The following is a 19,799-nucleotide window of genomic DNA, read 5'->3' on the forward strand; positions in this document are numbered from 1 at the left end:
TTACTCTATCAAAACATCTTCAATCTGCCACACTTAATTTTCAGACTATTCAAGCCACAGTTCAATCTACAATTGATCTGTGCATTCATACTACCATAGTTCAATCTGCAATTGAAATTGAAAATGGATTTTACATAGATGCATATTTCAATCCAGATAATCACATAGTTAAAATTGCCTTACCTTAAGGTGAAAATGAGTTAAAAAAAACAATTTAAAACCGCAAAAATAGCAAAAAAAAAAACTAACTAATTCTGACATCAAGCTTTAAAAAGGCTTCTTTCTGGCTTTAACAGAGGCAAATGTGTCGATCACATCATCGAAATCTAATTTTGATGTCACAAAATTTTCAATGGTCAATACGGAAATGCCTGTAAATTATCCTGAGACTAGATATTGAAAAATTAAGCTCCTAGCAATTTTTGAAGTTGCCTTGTGATTTTGAAGAGCAAGATCTAAAAAGTGTTTTCATACAGTGAATAATTGCAGCTTCTAAAACGATTTTTGATTCTTTTCAAAGCTGAAAAGGATCGTTCACTTTAACAGAAAAAAAAGGAAGTAAGTAAGTTAATTTAGGCTATTTTAGTGCCCCTAAATTTGTGGTGCCCAGGTCCGCGGACCCGCCGGACCATGGGTTAATCAGGCCCTGACTGAAATGCTGCCCCTGTGTACTAATATCAGTACTCATATAAGTTTAAAATTTTAAACAGTCAGCATGATTCAGTTTTTTCCTGCCAACTTGATACTAGTATAAATAGAAATTACATCACCCATAAATGAATGCAAAACGATTCCATAAAAAAATGCCGGTAAATGAGAAAAAGATTTGCCCAAATACTTATATACTGTTTCTGAACGATCTCAAGTCGTACTTGCATGAGAATAGTTACAAGTTTGAAAAACATTTCAAGTAACCTAATTTTAAGATAAGGTAAAGTAGAACCTGGTTTGTTCCGATCAATTCGTAATTTAAAAAAATGTTTACCAAGGAAATTTAAAATTATGAACATAACTATAATAATTCCAATCATTTATTTTTATTTTGAACTATTAATGATAAGCGTTCAAGTGACCATGTATATTTTTTAATATTTTGTAAATAACGGAGCAGTTTCCTTCAGTCAAAAGTACTACTCTTAGTCACAGAAATTGATAGAATAAGCAAAAAAAATAACATGGAACCAGAAAATAATTTCATTTTCCAAACAGTTATTTTTTAATTGATTTTTTAAAATGTCCCATTTTTCAAACAAGGCATGGTCTTTATGATGTCACAAATGAGGTCCTTTGGCACATTTTTCACTGTGTTTCCATGTTATGATAATCAATCAGTGAATTAAAAATTGCCTCTACTTTTGCTATCAACCATACCGTTGCCAGCACATGTGAGTAACGATACAAATTAAATATTGTGCTCTTCTGAATGGCAACAGTAAATTGCATTTCATCATTTGTGAAGTCATCGGCAGAAGCGTTAAAAAATGAAAGCACACCGACTAAAATAATTTTTTAAAAATATTAAACTTAGTCAAATTATTTAAAAAATAGTCAAATCCTATGTTTTTAAGCATGCTCTTTCAGAAAAAAAAACACTTGTAACATTTTGGAAACGCCCCATTCAACATAATTTTGTAACAAAACATGGATTTTTGTCATAACAAATGGTAAGTCTGTTTAATTAAGGATTTGCTTTGCTTTTATTACCTGTACTATACCAATTATCCAGATTTTAGATTCTCCGGATTATCTTTGGTCATAGTTAGTCTGGACAAACAAGGTTGTATTGTCTACTATTCTTGCATTGACATACTTAAAACCTTATGCAGTTTAATAGTATCCTCAAATATGACAACAAAACAAGAAACATTTTTATTTTGATGCACTTCAGTTAATAAATAATACATTCTCTAATATGTATCAAAAAAAAAATGCATAGTTAAATTTGATTTTAAATCAATTACGATTTCGTAAAAATCTGAAGATAAAATTTTGTCCAAAACTGCAATTTATTTATCTGTTTTTGAGGGTTCCTAAAATTTAACTTTTTATTTTTGTGGTATTTATGTCATTAAAATAATTAAATTTAATTTTAAATCAAGTAGAAATTTCTTAAAAAATTTGAAAATTTTGTCCAAAATCAAGGTTGGTAAAACGAAAGTTTTTTTTTTTTTTGAAAAAAACCAAAACACCCGTTTTTTTTATTTAAACCATGTTTTTTTGATTAAACACTATTTGTAAGAAAAACAGGGGTGTAGCTAAAGGGAGGGTTTGGGGACAAAAAAGCCCCCGAAACGTTTGTCTCAAAAAAAAAGAGAGAGAAAAAAAAAGAGAAGAGAAAGAAAAAAAAAGAAAAAGAAAAAATTAAATGACATTTTTTTGAGTAACAAAGGTTAAAAATTCACTTCGCTCCCCCCCCCCAATGCCATTGAAAATCTGCTCCATGAGTGACCCTCAAGCGTAAAGACGCCTCCCTCTGCTGCGACAATTTTTTGGTAATTGACTGAAATTTAACACCGCTTTAGAAATGAGATTGATTTGTCAAATCCATATGTATGTAGCCTTTCTTCGACATAGATTCTGCAAATTGTTGCATATGTTAAATTTTATGAGTGGCGCAGTGGGAATATTACATACAGTCGAATCTGTATATTTCGAATTTTGCAGGAAATAAAAAAAATCGAGAGAAAGAGGTTTTGAGAAATGGGGGCTTTAAGAAACTTTATTTGGAATATGATGGTGAAAATTTGAAATCGAGACAATGTGGGCTCTTGATTAAAATTCCTCTGTATTAGTTTCGTTAGGTATTTATTCTGTTATTACATTATTAAGTGCTTTATTGCGAGTTTAAGGAATCATTTTGACACTAAAAGAAACATAAAGCATATTTTTTTCAAGAAAAAGTCTTTTATTGCTTTTTGTCCCTTTTTTTTATTCATTATTTATGCTCTTAAAGTTAGCAATTGCTGCAGATCTAACTTGGCCAATATTCTACGATTTTCTTTTTTTCATCACTTGAAAAAATCTTATACTTTATTTTTACTCCTATCATTTCAGTTTTCTAAGGTATCACAATTTTAAGAAAGAGAGCAAACAAAGAACAGTACTAATCCAGATAACAGAGCGAAATGGCTTTCAACTTAAATGACTTTTAACCATGAACTTGAAATGTTCATCTTAACTGTCAAACTTGTAAATTTCTAATCTTCCAAGAAAGCCTATTCGTGGAATGCATTTCTCCTTTTTTTCTACTGCCCCCTCAGCTCTTGAAGACAATTCCTCTGTTTCTGAGTTGAAGAAAATGTTTTTGTTTGCTGCTTTAAAGATCATTGGGCTTCGAACCCAAAAATGATAGCATAACTGGAATTCGAGACGATAGAGGTTTTTGTTGGTCTGGTCTCGTGTGTGTCATAGAGGTCATAGTCAAAACGACCATTGCTAACCAAAGTATCCATTGCAATCACATTGATTTTTCAGCCAGTATTTACTGCGTATTCTTTTGGAAACGTACAGTCCGTTTAAAATAGTACATTCTAAGTGAAAGTTGTTGCATAATGAAGCGAGCAAAACCGATAACAAGCTTTTTTAAACCCAAAGAAAAAAAAATGAAAATGACGAAAAGGATTGCCCTAAAAAGAGAAAGTTAACATTGGTTGAAGAAAACAAAGTACAGTCTGCAAAGCAGCATTAGTCCCATCGGACCCTTCTGAAGGTAATTTTATTTAATTCAAAAGAAAAACTGCATAGCGTTACATGAATAAAATGTTAAACAACGAAATAAATCTAGACTATTTCTGTTAGCTTGGTTCGCAAGAAAATATAACACTCGAAAATTGCTGTTGTTCTCTCAGATACTTATGTAAATTCTAAAGCAGCTTATAAAATTAAAAATAAAAACTTGAGAGGAGAATACATGGTACGCAGCTTTGAGCGAATAACTTCCTACCGCCTATTTTTCTGCCCTATTTTTTTTAAATTCAAATTTTTTTAACTGCTTTAAAATTAGCATAAATGTAAATACATAAAAAGCATATAAATATAACGATATAAAAAGAAATTTCATATTTTGCGGGTTATATTTCAAGGAGTCTTTTTTTATTTTATTTCATACTTTTAGTGCAAACCAAGTTAGTAAAAATAGTCTTTATAGTTTGACCACCGATGAGATTGAAAGTCAAACATCCAGCTCACAGGCAAATAGATGCATCTATTAGCTTTCAGGGATGCCAGCTTTTGTAGATGTGTGTTAGCCTCTACATTAAGCAATCACACTAAAATGAACGGAACATGCTCATTGGTTTGTATTGACTAGTTTTGACAAGACCGTTGCTAGAAAATTTCACTTTAAATTAAATGGAGGGAAAATAAAAAAAAGTTAAATTTTCCATAACATTAAAAAAATATTAAAAAAAATTCTTTGCTTTTGTTTGACACAAGTATCGGACTTGGGACACTCCATTCCAAAGTATGTAAGATTCACCTCCCTTTTATTTTTTTAATACTAAAAAAGTTTATATATATATATTTATATATATATGTATATATATATATATATATATATATATATATATATATATATATATATATATATATATATATATATATATATATATAAAAGTAACCCCCCCCCCCCCCCCCGAAAGTCGGGTCTAGCTACGCCTCTGAAGAAAAACAATTAAAACAATTTTATTTTCGGACAATCATGAAGGTTTATGAGTTGATTGTCAAGGAATGTTTAATATTCATGTTTGTAATTAATTAAGTAATTAAAAGCAAAGTCATGTAATTTCATTTCCTCATACATAGAGATGTCTACAGGAGAATATTATTTGAAAATCTTCAACTATCATCAAAAATACAATACATAAATAGGGCTTGGTATAAATAATCAGAGAAATTATTTATTGTGATAGTTCAGACATTGTTAATTATAAATAATCAAGAATAAATTGCTGTAAATTAATTTCCTCATAATCATAGTCAGGTCCAGACTGGCCAGGTCGGCTATTGCCGAGGGCCCCCAAATCAAGCGAAAAAGAATTTGCAGCAAAAAAAGATTTTACAATTCTTTATTTCCTTGTAACTATTTCAATCTATTTCCTTATACCTTTTGCTGGGATCAGGGCCTGATTACTGAATAAACCAACTAGGGAACTAGGCTGTGGTCTAGCTTAATTAAAGTCTAGCTTAATCTTTGCTTAAAACCTTCCCCTTCAGGCCCTGTAAGGGATGCTTTTGATCACTCTTTCTAGTTTGAAACAAAAAGCACACTGGGCCTGTTCAAAGCCAAGTAGGCCCCGGGGAAAACATTCATTTCAGGTTAGGGGCCCCTAGGGCTTTAATTTCTCTAAATTTGGTCTGTAAACAGTGCCAGATTACCAAATAGACAACTTAGAAATTGCCTACGGGCCCCCAACAGAAATGTTAGGCCTCCCTGCAAAAAATCATCAGGGCCCCTAACCACCCCCCACTGAATAGCCTCCCCCCACCCCCCGCTCAAAAAAAAATTAAACGAGTGGTTGTTTGTTTTTGTATGCTTCAATATTTCTACCTATATTTTGAATTCATTTGTTAAAATATTTTTACAAGTTTATTATTATTTTAAGGTTTTGAATAGTTATGTGGGACTTTAAATCCTGATTTTTTGAATGCCCATTTTATTTATAAGTTATATAAGCAAGTAAACAAGTTTCTCAGGACTTAACAGTATTCTAATAATAACTGTTCTCCTCTGTAAATCTTGGTTTTGAAAAAAGTATTCACATGTATGGAATTCATACTGATTTGGTAAATGATTTAGCTTTTGTTCTGTATTCCTATAAGTTTGAGGCATGTTTTTTCGATTTGAGGGTTTTCTTTCAAATCAAATATTTTATTTTCTGTTGTCCGCTTGAAATTTTCTTTGAATTCGTTTGTGTCTAATTAATTAATTTTATTTCATTTATGTTGATGTTGATAATATTTAAGGTTCTGTTTTGTGGTGAACCGAAATTCACAGAATTTTTGTTTACCTGAACTGTTCAAAAAATTTTTTTGTCAAAATTTTTCGACCAGTTTCACAGCATTTTCAGTTAATTTTTGAATGCTTTGAATCCGTTTTTAAATTTCGTTTCATTCCTCTATTAACCGGGATGTTTAGAGGTGTTGTGTGATTTTTATATAAGTTGAGATATAAAACATTAACATCAATCTTTTGATCAAGTTAAATTTTTGTTTTTACCCCGTTAAAATTTATGACACTAGATTAAGAGATTCAGGGGTGCTCAATCCCCCTAAGAGCAAGGGCGCACCTCCCTAAATATCACGAGACCCCCCCCCAAAGTAAGAGCCCCTCCAGAAAAGTAAAAAACATCCCCCCCAGGTGGGCACCCCTGAAGAGAGATTTTGAAACTTTGCGGATTTTTCATGCTTTCCGTACATATATTTTTTGTCTGTTTAAAAATGTGTTTAAACATCACAGTTGCACAGTTTAGCTGCTCCTGGGTTAATATGTGTTGAGTTTCGTTTTTTTCTTCAAATGTTTGCTAAAACATATTTTCAACTTTTAAAATTTCAGCAGAGGTATTAGGCCCGATTAAGATATCAAGGGGTCGAAGGCCAATATATCTTTTTTTTGTGGGGGGGGGGGAGTTGCATTCAGACTCCATCCATTGTTCTAAAACAATTTTAGTCGCAAACTAAAGTAGTTTCAGCCATTAGAGGGCCCCTAAATATCGGGGACCTTAGGCCACGGTCTAGTTGGCCTATTCAGTAATCAGATCCTGGAGGTGTTTAGGTGTTTGGTTTATTTTTTAAAAGATTCTTTGGTTTCTTGAGCCGTGGGACCCTTAGCGGTGTGCCCCCCCCCCCTTTTCGCATTGCGGAGTCTGTGAGTACACAGATCTCCAGAGTAATCCTTAAGTTGAAAAAAGTTATCTTTTGCTGCAAATTCCAACAAATAAAATTTTAACCAACAACTTTTCTTTCCTTTCCTCTTTCTCCAAGTGTGCTACCGACGCTTCCCAAGGTGTCGGCGGTACAGGCGGTACTACACAGGAGTTGTCTAATGGTCAATTGGGTTCCACGCATGGTTAAGTTACTCCGCTGAAAGTAGTAAATTAGGACCCACCCCCGGAGAGTGATGCCAGCCATTGTGATCCAGGCCGCTAAAAGCAGGATCTTTGGCATTAGTTTCTGCCTGAGACAATCCACGTTTCTACATGTTCTTGTAGAATCAATAAGGTGAGATAAGACAAGAACTATGGAATATGGGTATAGATGGCTGTGTGAAAAAAACTCGAACAAAAGAGAAATGCTGGTGTGATAAAAATAGGAGTAAATAAAAACTTCATGACTTGTTCAAGACTCAATAGATTCATGTAGATTGCTTTAGTGCCCCATCTCCTTTTGCTTTTAAATCAGTAAATAAATGAGAAAATTGAATGCACATGGAAATCTTTCCGATAGGGTTTTAATCCCCGGATATTGGCCATAAAACTATTCCTCGTGGGGGTTTTTACTTCTGCAATCTGCATTAAGATAGTTGAAGTTCTGTATTTTACTTGCGTGCAAGCCAACTATACTTTTTATTATGGAAATTAAAAGATAGATACATTGGGACAAAATAGTGACAAGATGAAGCAAAAAAGGTATGATAATTTTTCTACTAGTTAAAGCATTGCTTTAAGCTTAAAATAGAGTGTGATAAAAAAAATATCAATCCCTTACAACAATGGCTCACCCACGGAAAGGATAAGGGGCTACGCCCCTCTTAGAGACTAAGCTCCCCCCCCATTAGGCCTAAAAATACGGTATTTTATATCTGATTTTCAAAAATTTCCCCGAGGGGGGGGAACCCCCGGACCCCCCTAAAATTAGGGATATTCTATAGGGTCGACTGAAGCACTTTTACGCGGAATTTTTTCAATGAATTTTCTAAATTCTATGTTTTACCTTAGGATATTTCAGACATTGCGGTATTATAAAGCATTTAATGGAGTCAAGATTGATATATTCACATGTTGCTCAGTTTGTGTTTTTAACCGTTAAAATTTTTTTAAAGTCCAAGTCGGTTGTGTAAACTTACCCCGGACACGGGCACAGGGGACGTTTAGGTATATTTATTTTGACACCTAACGTGGTTCTGTTAGAGTGTTTTCAACATAATGTCTTACCATTGTTAAAATAAAGCAAATTTATTACAAACCGAATAGTGTATAAAGTAAAAACTGAACGGGCATGAAGACTACTACATGATTGTAAGCTATAAGATGCGAATTTGTAAATTAATTAAAAATTAAAACAGTGATTTTCAAAACTAAATAGCTCGATGATGCTAAAAAGTTTTGAGACAGGTTGGAGCGAAAAAAGCATCAGGTCACGTTTAGAAGTAAGCCACAGTATAAAAATGTGCGTAAAGGTGCTCAGACATCAACGCGTAAACTTGCCCTGTCGCCAAGCTTGGATTTATTTTTAACATGCAGAAAACGTTAATAACATTTCAGTTCATACAAATACAATTCTCAAAAACAGATAAAATCTGCTAATTTTTATATATTTGTTCTTTTTTAACTAAGTATTATTTATTCACAATAAGCTTCAAAACGTTCAACTCAAAATTTACTCGACTTGGTAGAAAACAGATAATTCTTTCTGCATGCTAGATCGAAGCTTGACTGATGCTCAAAACCTTGTGATGATATTTGCTAGGGAGCAGCATCAATCTGTTATGACTGTTGGCCCTCCAGTTATAATTCATTTTGAAAAAAGGGCACTGGGTAAACGTACCCATGCATAAACATGCCCCGGTCTACACTATTCCACTGAAAGAGGGGGCTCTGCACATAGGGTTGGATTTTTCCCATCCAAAACTTGTTTTTTTTTTTTTTTTCCATTCCGCTGGGAAATACTGGGAAGAAATGGTAAATACCAAGAAAAGTGGTAAATGCCGGAAAAAACTTCTAAATAACAATATGTAAGAAATATTTTGGCTTTCTGAATCTGATGTGTAGAATGAAGGTTAGAAATAAATAATTATTACAAATTCCTTTTGGGTTTTAAATTATTGTGTAGGAAAGGAATATAAATAAATAAGAATTATTGCATATAACCACGGCCGTCCGTAGAAGGGGGCGAGTGAGGCAATTGCCCCGGGCGCCATGATATATAGGGGCGCCATAAACTAAGCTTTTACTGCATTTTAAATTTCTTTTTAGAATTATTCTTTTTTGAAGAATTTTTCTTTTTTAATCTAACACAGGTTTCAGATTACATGTTTAATTATGTACAGCCTAGTGCCCACACTTGGGACACTATCCTAACTTGGGACATTTTGCGAATTAAAGTTTGAGGGTGGTACACCAATATAAAATAAATGGTGTTACTACACAGAATAAAGGAATCGTTATCTTTTGAGGCTGAGTTAAAGTTTAATGTATCAGCTTTATGGGTTAGTTGAATGAATTTGTCAAGACATTACTTATGTTAGTTCCTACTAATGAAATTGAGTCTCATAGTATAGATGAGATAAATTTATTTGTTGTAAATTTCGCATATTATGAAGGAATGAAAAAGAATGTGAAAAGATGTGAAACGAGGAACATTGAGAGGTAAAAATCATCTGCATTAAGAATTATTTGGTTTCATCAATTGCTTTTTGCTTTCAAATATAGAAGGAAAACTAACGTGGAAGTATTACATTTAAAAGAATTAAGAAGACTAGGGAGACATTCAATATTTTCAGGTTCAAGTATACATTTTGGAAATCTTTGAACGTTTACAAGATAATATTATTTCTATGTAATGATTTTTTTTTTATTGATTTTAAAAATAAACTTTGTTAAAATGATATTTGGTGTCGCAAACTATTATCGATTGCCGCATGCATGAAAGAAAGATCAAAATGTTAAGTATCCCAAGCAGTGGCGTGCAGATCAATATTTTTTAGGGGACTAGTTGGTTACGGTAAATTACGATACACAAAAGTAAAAATATTTATAGATATATTATCTTCCCTATTATTATCAACTTCAGTGTTATGCTTCAAAGTTGATAAGCAACATTGCTCACTAAGATGATAATCTATTTGATTTTTACCAAAAGTTTTCAATTGAGTAATGGCTTGGTAGTGTCCTTGGGTTTTCTCGTGACGAATCGTTGCCGTGTGGAAATTGCTCATATCTGAAAATCCATTGGCATTCCAGACGCCTTTTTCCTTTTCAAAAAGGACGCAGGGCCAGCAAAATAATTTTTTTCTTGACTTACAAGCAGTCAGTCATTTAACAGTCTCAAAGTAATCTTTCTTAAAATGCCGATTGTAATTTTTTAGCTTCGCAGATATTGCTAGGTCAGGAGTAGGCCTGCTCTGTGAAAGTATTTGAGCTTTCTCTTTATCAAGTCAAAGCTCCGAACGAACGGTTTGCGAGAACGTCCAGCAGACAGCAATTCTCTTCCGAGCTCCCCGGGGCAGTCTGTGCTGTTTCCCATGCTCCTCAACTACGTCCAGTTGGGGACTTGTTTTTTCGACCGAGTCCCCTTCCATTACAAAAGAAAAACACAATGGACGCAGGAAAATAACTTTGACTAGTGAATTTGTTGTTTCCTGAAGTTCACATAGAAACCTGTACACTAGGTACGGAAACAAAAATTTATCCGTTGGTTTAAAAAATGCATGAAATAATCAAATAGCTTTCCAGCGAATGCCAAGGATCTAACAAAGCTATATGAGATCTGGGGAACAGGTTCTTAAGAGCTAGTCCCTCGGAAAAGTCCATTTAAGACGTTGCACACAAGGGAGAAAGGGAGGGAGTGGCAGTAAAAGAAGTAGCGCTTTCTAATAAACTTGTTTTTCTGCTCATGTTTTTTCTTAATAAATTATTCTGCAAGGTAATTTTTTTGAAGGGGCAAATATTTAAGGGACCAGCCTAGTCCCTCTGGTACATGGGCGGCACGCCAGTGGTCCCAAGTTAGGGAGGGAGATCCCTAACTTGGAACAGTGAAAAAAAATTTTGTTTTATTTTTAAAGACACCTATCTACACATCTATACCTTGTCCTGAGGTGAAGTACTAGAGCACATCCTAAGAATAGAATACTTCGTTCGAATGGAAAACATATGATGATTTATATGCTACTTAAGATTCAAGTTGAAACCTGTCCCAAGTATGGGAACTTAACTGTAATAATCGATATAAAAATGTTCGATACTTTTCCAAAAAACATACACCATTCTGTGTGTGGGAAGGGGGCGTAAAAAAAAATTCGCCCCGGGCGCCGTCCTCTCTTGGGACGGCCCTGCATATAACTTAAAATTTGCTCACAATTTTTTATTTATTTATTACTAGTGGCACCGCACGGCTTCGCCCGCAATATAAAAATTAAAGGTCTTTTGGTTTGCCTGTATATTTACAAATAATGTATGGTGAATTTTCTCGCCAATTGGCTTGTACCGACGTTACAGTTCCACGTTATGATAATTTTGTATCTCGCCAATTGGCTTGTGCCCATGTTACGGTTCCACGTTATGATAATTTCATAATTTATGATAGTTTTTTTCTTAAAATTGGAATAAAAAAAGAACCACATCGAATTTTCGAAAAATTGCTTCGAGGTGCACACCCCCATGCTACAAACTAACTTTGTGCCAAATTTTATACAAATCGGCCGAACGGTCTAGGCGCTATGCGCGTCCCAGACATCCAGACATCCAGACAGAGAGACTTTCAGCTTTATTATTAGTAAAGATTTTTTATCAATAATTAATTTCCTAAATAAATATTTTTGATCACAATAAAATAAATTTTTTAAACTTAAAAATGCCAGGGTCATCAAGAGAAGCAACAAATAATTTGTGTTATATTTAAGTAAATTAAAAAAAAAATTGCAAAAAGTCTCGAAATTAGTGTTTTGTTATATAATCCTAAGATCCAATGTAGAAGTAGAAGACGAAGAATATAAACACAATTATGATTTGTAATTTGTGTATTGTCTTTCAAGCTATTATTTACTTAGAACTCAATTTTGATATTTTAAAAGATTATTTTGAATTTATATTTTTAATAATCAGTTTTCCCGTGTGGGAAAAACATAGTATTTCCCAGGACGGTAAATACCCAGTGGTGGGAAAAAAATTCCAACCCTGGCCCTGCATCACAATATTTCTCCCCACCCTCTCCGCTTACAAGGTAAATATAAAAGAAAAAAATTAAAGAAGAAAAAATAAAAATGTTCAATTCAGAAATAATGATAAATAAAATAACGCACCTTTAATAGATTTTGTAAAAATGGTATGAAATTTCATTCTGCTAAGGGTAAGTCAAGCAAAACTTCAAACACATGTTTTTTATACATAAATTTAACTTTGGTTTTATTATTTAACATGTCCAAAAAGAAAAGGCAATTTTTGAAACAATAACTTTCTCACATTTTCACGGGGAAGGCCCCCAGAACCCCCATACCAGGGGGCCCCTTTCCAGTACCTAGCCGATCACCCCAGAAGGAGCCAGTCCGGGCCTGATCATAGTTATCTATGATAAATCTTTACTAATAATAAAGCTCAAAGTTTGTCCGCATATCTATCGGGATATCTGTCCCAATGTCTGTCAGGATATCTGTCCAGATGTCTCTCTGTGACGCGCATAGCACCTAAACCATTCGACTGATTTTCACCAAATTTGGCACATAATTAGTTTATAGCAGCGGTTCTCAACTTTTTCTCCTTTGCTAACCCCTTCCGAACTCCGAAAGAAGTTGGCGAACCCATTGGGCACTGGGTAATAAGTAACAAGCAAAAAAAAAAAAAAACACTGGTGCACACATACATGCATAAATAATAAAATTTGGGAGATTTTTTTTAGTTTGATGCTGCTCTGTAGTTTATAACAAGAACAAAACCACAATTGCAAAATACAGAATTACAAATATTGCTACAAACTAAAATGATCGCTAAAAAATGAATACAAAACAAATTCACCAAAAAATAAACACAGTAATCATTCTGTGCTTCAATGAACTTTGAAAAATTTTTGAAAATAAGATATTTGTGGAACAAAGAGGCTCAAAATTTGGCTGAAATTTTTCTGACACAAGGGTTGGTTACATTTATCTCTATCACTAAATAAGTCAATTAAAGAATGATCATAAAAAATATCTTTCAGGGAACTATCTAAGACAAACTAAATGGTATTTTTTCTTACAGTAAAATGAGAAAAATTTCTAAGTTTAAGTCTACTCGAAAAGGACTACGAGCCTAGCTGTTTGATAAGGATATACTGCGCACATTAATCGTTTGTTTGCTGAAGAATTTTTTTGTAATTATGCCGTAAGTGCGGAGTAAAATGCGTACATTAAAAAATAATAGAAGCGTCTATTTTTCAATGTACGCATTTTCTCTAATTTTTACACGAAAAGTAATTTTTAATGAAAAAAATATTTTTAAGCTCACTTACTACAAAAGAAATTTTCTACACAAATTTCATAAATTCCTTATTTACATATAGCGCAAATTAAGTTGCATGGTTAAATTCCGTTGATTTTTTTTCCTTTTCCTGCGTAAACCTCACAATGACAAACTTTTACCCACGAAAATTTTCTTAAAGTAATTAAATTTTAATACTTTTTGTGGTATGTTTTGACTGCTAGCTATTCTTTCCCTTTTTCGACAATAAAGCTCAACGAAAATTGTAGTCAATGTTGTGTGAAAATCATAGCAACAAACAGTGTAATCTCACTTCTATGAATTTTTGACTCAACACAAGAAAAGAGCAATAGTTCCTCCTCAGTCTCAAATGCTTAAGAAACTAAACACAGACCCCGAAGTGGTTCTTTGGGGAAAAAAGTAGAAAATAAGGAATCAAAAATTGAAAAAGTAGGAAAAAAATCACTTAAAAAAGTAGGAAAAAATAGGAAGAGATGGAACTAGGAAAGTCAAGAGGAAACAAATTTAGAGTAAATTTTTTTTCTAATGTAAAATAAACTAACAGTATTTTTGATTTAAAACTGTCCCACAAATAAACTAACAGTACTTTTGAAGTATTAAAGGGATTTAATGAACGGCCGACTTGCAAAAACAAAACGAAAGAAACAAGCTGACAATCATCAGTATGAAAAATAAACTGGTGGAAACAAAGATATATGAAAATAAAATCCAAACAAAGAAACACTTTTCAACAACACAGTAATAAAATTTTTAAGTGTGAAAGAATAAAATGCAATACAGTGATCGCAAAATAATAATAATAATAATAAAACTCATATTTGGGTACAATAAAACCATTTTTGTCAAAGATTTGTTTTGTCAAAAACGAAAACATTCCTTCGAGAGCATCCATTTACCATTTAAAAATACTAACACTTTCAGCTCCTGTTGTCATAATCCATGATACAAAAAGCAAAGCAAATATTAAATAAGTTTTAGTTAAAAATATTCAGCAGCTGACATGCATTCTTGCATAAACAGGGGCAGATGTTTGAATTTGAAAAAAAAAGGAAAAAGACTGAAAATGAGAACTAAAATAAATTTGTTCTTAAATATGGGACATAAAATTTATAATAAAATAATTAAACTAAATAAATAACGAAATAAGTAAACTATAGGGTTTGTATTATGTTGTGTACTTTTAGCATTCAACATAAATTTTTGTTTCAGGCACGTCATTTATGGGGGGTCAGTGGGGTCAATTTCTCCCCTCACTGGGTTTGCAAATTAATGCTCAACTAGACAAGTTTGTGCGGTTTTTGTTGTTTTCAGATAAAATTTGCATTCAGTATACATCCTTTGCTGGCCACCGCTGTTGGGGGAAAATCAGAATGACGAGCCAGTTTTAATTTGAATCAAGCAATAAAAACGAATATTGTTTTATTGGTTTGATGACTTTTTACCTCTTTCTTGTTCCAAAATTTGTCACTGAAAAAAAAGGAAAAATACATGCATGGTAAACGTAACATTTTTATCAAAGAAAAAATCAGTTACTAATGTTTCTCTGTGCATAAAAGTGAAGACATGTAGTTTCGTTCGATCCTCATCATACGACAAAAATATTCATTCGGAAATTGTTCACGAAATTGAGAGTAAGGGGGGGAGTACCTGGTATCAAATGCCAGCATATATCTCTTCCCCCCCCCCTTAAATCAGGTGCCCTGAGTACAATAACTTACAGCAGATAAGCCGCATTGGTATAATTGCTGCACCCCGAAAAGGGTAAGAGTCTGTAAAAAAAATTTATATGTTCTGAAATGCCGCATTGCCATAAATGCAGTACATAAAAATTATGAGCAAACTCCTCGATATTGATGATGTCATAGTAGAAAATACCCATTAAAAAGAAAAGAAAAAACATCCAGTACATATTTGCTTGTGGTTCTATCCCCAACTTTTAAAAATGTAAAGAAATAAAAACGGAATTTCGCATTTAAATGGATTTTTGGTTTTTCTCCAAAAGTCGGGAATGTTTTGCCCATCTAGGTTTTTCCTTTTTTTTTTTGCAAATACACTCTTTGCAAGGAAAGAAAATGAAATTTTATAGTGATCTGTTTTTGCGAATTTCTGTTATCTGTGCCTTTTATTTTGTATTAACATCAATAAAATATGTACAGTGTACAGGTTTTCATTTTTTACTTCCTAACGTTCCTTTTATGATTTTTCATTGCCTTTCAGTTTAAATTGAGCTCCATTTCACTTGTAATCAACTATACAAAAAATTGGCAAATTAGAAATTCGGCTTTTCCTGCACGTTTTGGACAGTCGGCCGTTTACTTTAATTAAAGTTTCTAATTGAGGGGTAAATAATATATAATTGCATCATAATGCACAAGTATTTGTTTCTTTATTGTTTCGTTAAAACAGTAGGACTGAAGTCGGGGCCATAAAAAGAAAGGTCGATCATAAAAGCCGCAACGGTATAAAAGTCACTTACGAATATTTAAGCACGCAGACGCCGCAGTGCTCCTTCCAGAAATTACTGTAGTCAGTGAATTAAAACCTTAGGATTCGCTTGTTTCTTTTGCTTTTTAAAATTGAAACATTCAGAAAATTATCGGTGTGGCATTGTAAAAATAAGAAAAAATGCACAATTAGAAGTGCTATACTAAAGAAAGAAAAAGTAGGAAAAAAAAGGAAAAAGTAGGAAAATAAGGAGAGAGCTCTAAAAAGTAGGAAAAATAGGAACTCTTCGGGGTCTGTAAACATCAAAATATTTTAGATGCTCGTATATGCTCCATGTAATGTTTTCATCAAGTTTAATCAATCTTTCCAATCAGAAGCTTCTGGGGAAACGAAAGCTTTCAAATTCTTTCATTTGAGAACATTGTATTCATAAGTAGAGTTTTTTAGCATTTCTTCAGGGCTATCATTGTCAATGGAAGAGTAAACTATTTAAATGTTAAATATGTCAGGAAGAATGCAAATATTTTCACGTTAAGAGTACTGAATGTGCAAGAGACAAACAAATAAAAAAGAAGCAATATTTGCCTGAAACCACCTGAACATGAAACTTCATCAGACAGAGGCATGTTAAAACTCTGCCATTACAATATTTTTTTCAGGAACCCCTTGAAAACCTCTCACGAACCCCCAGGGGTTCGCAACACTGGTTTATAGCATGAGAATGTGCACCTCAAAGTGATTTTTCAAAAATTCGATTTTGTTCTTTTTCTATTTCGAGTAAATTTCTAAATGATCATAACGTGGAACCATAACATGTACAAGCAAATGATCGTAGCAAATTGGCGAGAAATTCATCATCCATTATTAGTAAATATACAGGCAAACCAAATGACTTTTTAGTTTTCTACTAAAGGGCAAAGTCGTGCGGGTACCGCTTGTAAAAAAATAAAAGTAAAATTGAAATCATGCATTCTTAAACATGGAAAGGAGTTTGCAGTATCTACGAATGACTCACAAGTCTGATGCACATTACAGAACTTTAAAAATCAAAAGTTCAATGCATATTTTGTTTAAAGCTTTAAAAATAAAGTTACAAATCATGTAATTTTTTTACCTAATGTATCAGTGACAACAATTATAAAAACAGGACAAATAGGTTTAAAGAAGATCATTATATTTTCCATTGTAGACATTATTTATCCTTTAGGAATACAATTTTTTTATCAAAGAAAAAAAAATCATTTTAATTAAAAGCCCCAGTATGAAAATACTCTTTTAACATATTTTAAAACTGAAGGCTGACATAAAAATATTTATTGATTATTCTACCATTCATACATGATACTGGGATAAAAAAAAAAGTTCTTTGAAAGGTGAAAATTTGCCATTAAATTTGCTTTATAAGAGCATTGAGTTACATGGATATTTTCTATTTCCATAATTTTATATATTTTAGTTTCTTGCTCGGACTGCATCGCCTATCGGGGATACAAAAAGTGTGCAGGTATAAGCGTAATTTTATGCCTACTCTAAGTGCTCTTGAACACTTCTGTAGTGATTTTCTCTCTCTTCTCATTTAAAAATTCTAGCATTAAAATTTGTATACACTATGCATTGCTTCAATGGTACATAGTCTATCTCAATAAATGTTAAGTAATCAAGCAAATTAGGTGGTAAATGAAGTTTTGGTCGAAATATTCTTTTTGGATTATTTTGAAATGCAAGACTGAAAAATAATGGTAATTGAATAAATAAAAAATAAGCTACTTGGATTTTTTTTTTCCATATCATTTTAGAAAAACTTAGTTGGTCTGCTTTGTATATTTATGTACCTAATAGGAAAGCTGCATTGATTTAAAAAAAGAAAAAGAAAAAAGAAAAACTATTTAGCAAACTTGCATTACCTTAAAAAATATAAGTTTCTAAATTTATTTAATCTATAATCTATCCATCAAGCTTTGATAGTTACTTTGCACTAACTAGATTTCACTCTTTGCAATAATATGTAAATTTATGAAAACATTCAAGAGAAAACAATGAAGCTTTTCAAAAAAAAAAAAAGAAAAAAAATTTTTGAAAAAAAAAAAAAAAAAAACCAAGTGGTTTTTTTAAACACTTGGTTTAAACCAAACAACCCTGTCTAAAACTACAATTTATTAATTAATTTATTATTATCGTTTTATGTATTTTTGACACTAATTAGATTTTACTCTTTGCAAAAATATGTAAAAAAAGTAAAGGGTCCCAAAACTTAGCTTTTTATTTTTGTGATGCTTATGTCATCAAAAAAAAAAAAAAAAAGAGGAGAGAGAGATCTAAAAATATTTTTTGTTCTTAACTATTGACAATTAAAAACTTTCAAAGACCTGTGCATCTCGCATAAACACATGAGCATAAAAACAAATGTTAGATATTCCTTTGTCAGAAACTTTATAACAATGGTTGAAACAATAAGTATTACCTCTGTTTTATGATCCAAGACACTTGAAACTGCAGACACTTTTTTCTTGTGAAATCTAACTAAGTTCCAGTCAAATGCTAGTCTCTCTAAAACATCCAAAGGTAAGCTTCTTTAAAAAAATAACAAAAAAATGTCAGTATTAGAATGCATTCTAGTGACTTCCTATGAAAAATAATTTCTTCCAAAAATAAATTAAAGTCACTTATTTCCAAAATATTCAAGCAAGTAAATACTTTACTCTTTTTCTTCAGGTTTAATATCTTCAATTTTCTTGAGTCCATGCAGAACGCAAAGAACATGCTTAACTAAAACCTGTAATTAAAATTTGTTTACTAATTTGAAAAAAAAAATCTACCAAATGAACACTAAAAAGATTTTACAATAAAAATTACAAAATGCAATCTAATAAAAAACACAAACAGGAAAAAATATTGCCTACAAGAAAACAAAAGACAAATCGGTTTTATTCATAGATAATACCTGTCTGAGGAATATGGAAATGGCTACCAATATGTATTTACCGCAGAGACCTGGCATTTGTGTAGTTGTCCCCACCCCCCCCCCCCCCCCCGTAAAGCATGAAAATGAACTTTATTTACCTTGATTTAAAGAAATAGGAAACAAAAGTTAACAAAAATTGTGTTAACTAGAAGTATACATGCCTTCATCTTATGTGTAGAATCTCTTTCCACAAATAATGCATGAGCAGAATCAGATGTTTCATCCAAATTCTTTTTGGAGTCCTGCAAATAAAAAAAAAAAATTAGCGAAGAAAAATATTATGACTATATTTATGTTTTTGAGGGGTTTTAGGAAGGTACAAATTTGCAATCAAAACTGAAAAACTACAAGGCTTATTATAAAACTAGCCACCAAGGCCGGATTTAGGGGAGGGCAGGTGGGGCTACTACCCCGGGACCTCCACAACAAAGGGGCCCCCACAGTAAAATTTTTACAAAATATCCTAACTTTCACGGGTCGAAAATATAGGATATATACATAGATATATATCAAAATATTCGTATATATATCAAAGTATCGGATATTTTCGAAAATATGATGATCTTTTCCAAAATGTTCGTATATATATAAGGCAAAATTTAGATGAACTCTTGATAACAATTGAAAATATGGATATAGATATTTTGTTATTAAGTGAAATATGGATTAAGGAATGTGAAATTGATAATTATAATCTTAAGGGGTATAACAAACTTTATAATACAAGAGAAAGAAATAGATTAGGGGGAGTCATAGCTTATATTAAAGAGAAATACTACTTTTCTGATCAGAGTATTTTAATGAATACCGCTGAGGCATTATACTTGTATAATAAGGAACTTGATTTTTTTATAGTTTTTATTTAGAGGGCTATTGAATGTAGTATAAATGATTATATATTAGAACTTGAACAAAAGGTAAAAGGAATTGTATGTAAAAACATTTTGTATATTGGTGAAATAAACATTGATACTTTACAGAAT

At 32.2% G+C, this 19,799-nt stretch overlaps 1 protein-coding gene across 2 annotated transcripts in view; it reads right to left on the reverse strand.

Moving 5' to 3' along the window:
- Positions 1-19,799, reverse strand: part of LOC129219942 (conserved oligomeric Golgi complex subunit 2-like) — a 75,752-nt gene that overhangs the window by 41,196 nt on the left and 14,757 nt on the right. For both annotated transcript variants that reach the window (XM_054854258.1, XM_054854259.1), the window contains exons 4-6: positions 18,978-19,058; positions 18,554-18,627; positions 18,316-18,424 (exon numbers count right to left, since the gene is read on the reverse strand). In XM_054854258.1, coding sequence (XP_054710233.1) covers positions 18,316-18,424; positions 18,554-18,627; positions 18,978-19,058 — 264 coding nt within the window. The remainder of the gene's footprint in view (positions 1-18,315; positions 18,425-18,553; positions 18,628-18,977; positions 19,059-19,799) is intronic.

Source organism: Uloborus diversus, chromosome 4 (genome assembly GCF_026930045.1).
Source record: "Uloborus diversus isolate 005 chromosome 4, Udiv.v.3.1, whole genome shotgun sequence".
NCBI lineage: Eukaryota > Metazoa > Arthropoda > Arachnida > Araneae > Uloboridae > Uloborus > Uloborus diversus.